This window comes from Aristolochia californica, unplaced genomic scaffold (genome assembly GCF_029961685.1).
Source record: "Aristolochia californica isolate CCGP_79_NKW_82.1479 unplaced genomic scaffold, dmAriCali1.0.hap1 SCAF_2, whole genome shotgun sequence".
Taxonomy (NCBI): domain Eukaryota; kingdom Viridiplantae; phylum Streptophyta; class Magnoliopsida; order Piperales; family Aristolochiaceae; genus Aristolochia; species Aristolochia californica.
Window position 1 is genome coordinate 32,815,256 of NW_027181881.1, and position 5,793 is coordinate 32,821,048.

At 44.8% G+C, this 5,793-nt stretch overlaps 1 protein-coding gene across 1 annotated transcript; it reads left to right on the forward strand.

The window, feature by feature from the left end:
• Window positions 1-4,145: 4,145 nt before the first annotated feature.
• Window positions 4,146-5,367, forward strand: LOC137954967 (uncharacterized mitochondrial protein AtMg00860-like). Its single transcript, XM_068801863.1, has 2 exons — window positions 4,146-4,294; window positions 4,887-5,367. The coding sequence occupies exons 1-2, from the start codon at window positions 4,146-4,148 to the stop codon at window positions 5,365-5,367; spliced, it is 630 nt and encodes a 209-aa protein (XP_068657964.1).
• Window positions 5,368-5,793: the final 426 nt, after the last annotated feature.

Genomic DNA, 5,793 nt, shown 5'->3' on the forward strand with positions numbered 1-5,793 from the left:
TCACCTGTTTTACTGGTACGCAAAAAGGATAAATCATGGAGGTTTTGTGTCGACTATAGGCAACTCAATTTGTAGACAATTAAAGACAAGTTCCCCATCCCAGTGGTGGACGAGTTGCTGGATGAGTTACATGGTGCTACGATTTTTACTAAATTAGATTTGAAATTGGGCTATCATCAAATTAGAGTTCACCCAGCAGATGTGGAGAAGACTGTGTTTCGCACGCACCACGGTCATTTCGAGTTCCTTGTCATGCCCTTCGGTCTCTCCAATGCACCCACCACCTTCTAGGCCCTCATGAATGAGGTATTTTCCTCGCTTCTGTGAAACTCTGTGTTAGTATTTTTTTATGACATCTTGGTCTATAGCAAAAATTGGGTCGAACATCTCCAACACCTCCATCAGGTATTTACGATTCTACGCTCCCATCATTTGGTTTTGAATAGATCCAAATGTTCTACGGGCACCTCAAAAGTGGCATATTTGGGCCACATCATATCATCTATGGGCGTGAAAGTTGACTAGAGCAAGATCCAAGCAGTAACAGATTGGCCTCCTCCCACCTCCCCTACTGCATTAAGGGGCTTTTTGGGCCTAGAGGGATATTAAAAAAAATTTATCAGATCTTATGGCCAGATAGCAGCACCACTCAACAACCTTCTCAAGAAACATGCATTCAATTGGTCTTCCACAGCAGACCAGGCCTTTCAACTGGTCTTCCTTAGCTGTTAAAGGAGGCCTTAGCCTCAGCGCCTATACTACAATTACCAAATTTTGATGAAGAATTTGTGGTGGAATATGATGTGTCCGGTGGAGGTATTGGTACAGTGTTACAACAATTGGGACACCCCATTGCTTATTTCAGCCGTCAGTTGGGACAACACCACAACAAGTTAGCCGCATATGAGAGGGAACTAATTGGGTTAGCCAAGGTTGTCCAACATTGGCGACCTTATCTCTGGGGACGGCCATTTCTCATCCATACAGATCATTGCAGCCTCAAGTATCTTCTTGAACAATGCCTCACCACATCACCACAGCAGCATTGGTTGACTAAACTCATGGGCTTCAATTTTACATTTCAATATAAACCAGGCAATTTGAATTTGGGGGCTGATGCTTTGTCTCATTGGGACATTCCAGAACCACACGTTTATGCTATCAACAACCCACGTTCACTTTTGCTGGATTCTATTCGTGAGGAGAGACATCAATATCCAGAACTTATTTCATTATATCAGGATATTCAGCAAGGGACAGTAGCTCATCATTGGACTATTCAGGACCGTCTTATACTCTACAAAAACATGATTTTTATGCATCACATGTCCCCACTTCTTCACACCATTCTGTCTTCTATCCCTGATAGCACACATGAGGGTCGACAGAAAATATATTTCCGAATCAGTCGGGAAATTTATTGGATGGGCAGGAAGAGCACGATTGCTGATTATGTAGCTGCTTGTCAGATTTTTCAATGAAACAAAGCCGAATCTTTAAGTCCTGCCGGCCTACTACAACCTCTACAGCTACCGTCTCAAATCTGGTCTGACATTTCAATGGACTTCATTGATGGTCTTCCCACTTCATCAGGTAAATCAGTGATATTAGTTGTGGTTGACCATTTTTCAAAATATGGTCACTTCATTGCTTTGGTGCATCCATTTACTGCTGCTCATGTAGCTCAGTTATTTATGGACCACATTGTCCGATTACACGGGATTCCAGCATCCATTATCAGTGACAGGGATGCCATTTTTACCAGTACCTTTTGGAAAGAATTATTCAAGTTACAGGGCACCCAATTGGCATTTTCTCTGCATATCATCCACAGACTGACAGACAAACCGAGGTCATCAATCGCACGGTTGAAATGTATCTTCGTTGTTTTGTGGGGGACTCACCTAAACGGTGGGTCAAGTGGCTTTCCTGGGCAAAATTTTGCTATAACACCTCTTACCACAGTGCACTGAGAACTACTCCTTTCAGGGTAGTTTATAGCAAAGATCCACCTCGTCTGTTATCCTATGAACCAGGGGCATCCAAAGTCAACACTTTGGACCAAGCGTTAGCTGAAAGAGACGCTATGCTCACTGAGGTACATACTCATCTCCAGGAGGCCCAGCACTCTATGAATCTCTATTATGATAAGAAGCACCGTGAGGTCTATTATTCCCCAGGAGATTATGTGTGGTTAAAGATCCAACACTACCGCCAGCTATCCCTAACTGCCTCCAAGCGCCATAAGCTTTCTCCAAAATATTATGGTCCATTTCAGGTGTTGGACCAAATTGGCCCCGTGGCCTACCGCTTGCAGCTACCAACCGAGGCAAAGATACATAATGTATTTCACGTATCCCAACTGAAGCCATTCCAGGGCTACTCGCCCTTACTGCACACCCCTCTACTGCCACTCCATGAGGGCAGAGTCTTTTCTACTCCAGGTCAGATATTGAAAGCACGCCACATTCAAGGCGAACGATAAGGGCGCACGACATGGGAGCCATTATCAGTATTTTGACTTCTCTACCCTTCCTTCGAGCTTGAGGACAAGCTCTTTCTCCAAGAGGGGGGTGATGTTATGGACTCAATAGCATCACGAGTTACCAGCAGGCGTAGGAATTAATTAATGTGATTTTCAATTTTCATGTAATTGATTTTGGTTTGGTTTAGAATTTATTTGGCTTGAACCAGTGACCCAAGGGTCTGAATTGTATTTGGCGTCCTCGACCCTATTTAAGGGGACGGCTAGGTTAATGAAAGTTAGCAATTGAGTTATAATTTAGCCTAGAGTAATTTAGTTAACAGGTCGAGAGCTCCTTCAAGCTCTCCCCCATTTTTCCCCAATTACCCTTTCCGAAATTCTTCCTCATCACTCCTTCAATCTACCTCAATGTCAAGCAAGCAATGGAAGGAAGAGAAGAGAGGAGGGTGACAAGATCCATGGCTCGTGAGGTTCCTAACACACAGCTGTGCCACCCACATTCCCCATTGGGACCTCACGCTGCTACCCCTAATTCAGTTCCCAGGTATGTGAAATTGGACTTTCCTACAATTGATGGGTCTATGGACCCCTTGATCTAGTTACACTGATGTGACCAACTCTTTTACCATCAAAAAACACTGGCGGATGACCGGGTCTAGTTGGCCGCATTCTATATGCTCGATGAAGTGCTTCTATGGTTCCACCAATTCAAAAATGAACATTTGGTTCTAGATTGGGATGTATTTAAACAATTTTGCATGATGAGGTTTGGTCCTCCAGCCAATAGCAATCCGTTGGGCGAAGTGGTGAATTTGAAACCGACGGACACAATTGAGGTGTACCAAAAGACCTTCTTGGAATGCTTGGCCAGAGCCAGTACCAATGTCATGCCCTCCCAGTATGTTAACCTCTTTATTGCTGGCTTGACAGAGGCCCTGCGTTTGGAGGTTGAATTACAAGACCCTAGAGATTTGGACCACGCTATGAACTTAGCCAGGACCATTGATACTAAACATTGACTTCTGAAGGAATCCCTAGTCCGAAGACCAGCTTGGCCAAGCAGGGCGACTACCACTGCACCCTCACCCTATCCAAGGTCTCCACGTACTGGACAAAATGCAGCTCCACGTGCAGAGAGTTCTTCCTCCACGCCGCCAGTACCATACATAAAAAAATTAAATAGACAAGAGATGGAACAGAGGAGGGCAAAGGGTCTTTGTTTTAATTGTGACGAACAGTATGTCCAGGGTCACCTATGCAAGAGATTATTCAGTGTGCTTCTCTGTGAGGATACTGAGAAAATACTCCCAGAAGAAGACAGTGTTGAGACAGAACAAGATGCCCCAGCTATTTCCCTCCATGACATGACTGTCATGCACAATTCCAACACATTGCAAGTTCGGGCCAAGTTGCACCATCTACAGTTACTAGTCTTAGTTGACTCTGGCAGCACGCACAACTTCATAAGTCAGCCAGCGGCAAAACAACTTGGGTTGGTAATCAAGCAGAAAATAGGCCTCTCAGTCGTAGTGGCCAATGGGGCCAAAATCACCAGTGTGGGTATCTGTACAGCCACCCCCTTTTGTATTGAGGGTCACTCCTTTATTGCTGATTTCTTAGTGATTCCACTGGTAGGATTTGATTTGGTACTCAGAGCTAAATGGCTCCAGATGTTGAGGCCTATCTTGTGGAATTTTTAGTCCCTGACCATGACCTTCACAGAGGGCCAGTGTCAAATCACCTTGCATGGCACTTATGCTACTATGCCCATAACACTTCAAGCAGTTCAGGTCCAAAGCGCCAAGCACTGTAAGTTATCTCAATTACTTACAGACTTTGAAGATTTATTTCAAGAACCTACTGCTCTTCCGCCTATTCGCCATTGTGATCACCGTATCAGATTGAAACTGGGGACAGAACCTGTGGTGGTTCGGCCTTACCGTTATCCCCACTTACAGAAGGATGAAATTGAGAGACAGTGCCAAAGTATGCTAGCCCAGGGAAATTATTCAGCCCAGCAGGTCTCCCTTCTCATCCCCGGTGTTACTAGTAAAAAAACATGACAAGTCCTGGAGATTTTGTGTGGACTACAGGCAACTCAATGCTAACACAATTAAAGACAAATTTCCCATTCCCGTGGTAGACGAGCTGTTAGATGAGTTACATGGTGCCACTATATTTACAAAGCTGGACTTGAAGTCATGTTATCATCAGATTAGAGTTCATCCTTCAAATGTGGAGAAGACTGTGTTCCGCACGTACCATGGGCATTTCGAGTTCCTAGTGAAGCCCTTTGGTCCCTCCAATGCGCCATCCACTTCTAGGCCCTCATGAATGAGGTATTTAGCTCTATCTTACCGCAATATGTTCTCATCTTTTTTGATGATATATTGGTGTATAGCAAACATTGGGACGAGCACCTTAACGGGGTATTTACTCTCCTATGTTCACATCATTTGGTTTTAAACAAGTCAAAATGTTCTATGGGCACACCAGAGGTGGCATACTTGGGCCACGTTATTTTCGCAATTGGGGTGAAGGTTGACCAAAGCAAGATTCAGACCGCCATAGACTGGCCTCCTCCCATATCCATAATAGCGTTTAGTGGATTTTTGGGCCTCACTGGTTATTACAGAAAATTTATCCGTAGCTACGGACAGATTGCAGCGCCGCTCAATAATCTCCTCAAGAAAAATGCTTTCAGCTGGTCCGAGCCAGCGGATTATTCTTTTCAGCAGCTGAAGGCAGCCTTATCTTCAGCATTGGTTTTGCAGCTACCGGACTTTGATGAGTTGTTTGTAGTGGAATGTGATGCTTCGGGTGGGGGTATAGGTGCAGTGTTACAGCAACAAGGCTACCTGATCGCTTATTTCAGCCGATAGCTTGGCCAGCGCCATCACAAACTCGCTGCTTATGAAAGGGAATTGATCGATTTAGCTAAAGCCATCCAGCATTGGAGGCCCTATCTCTGGGGGCACCCATTTCTTATTCGGGCCGATCATTCAAGACTGAAGTATCTTATTGAGCAGCGTCTCACCACCTCTCTTCAGTAGCACTGGTTGAGTAAACTGATGGGGTTTGACTTTACTGTTGAGTATAAACCTGGCAGTCTGAATGTGGGCGCCAATGCCTTGTCTCGCCGGGACGTTCCAGAGCCACAATTGCATGATATTAGTCAGCCCAAAAGTCTTTTGTTGGACTCTATTAGGGAGGAGACACATCAGCATCCAGAACTCATTGCCTTATATCATGATATTCAACAGGGGGGCTCTGATAGCAATTGGACGATCTAGGATCGTCTTATCCTG

Excerpts from the sequence above, each read along its gene's own strand:
- LOC137954967 (XM_068801863.1), top strand. The coding sequence starts at position 4,146 with ATGGCTCCAGATGTTGAGGCCTATCTTGTGGAATTTTTAGTCCCTGAC. Across the intron at positions 4,295-4,886 it reads GGTCCAAAGCGCCAAGCACT|CAAACATTGGGACGAGCACC; the intron begins GTAAGTTATCTC and ends ATTGGTGTATAG.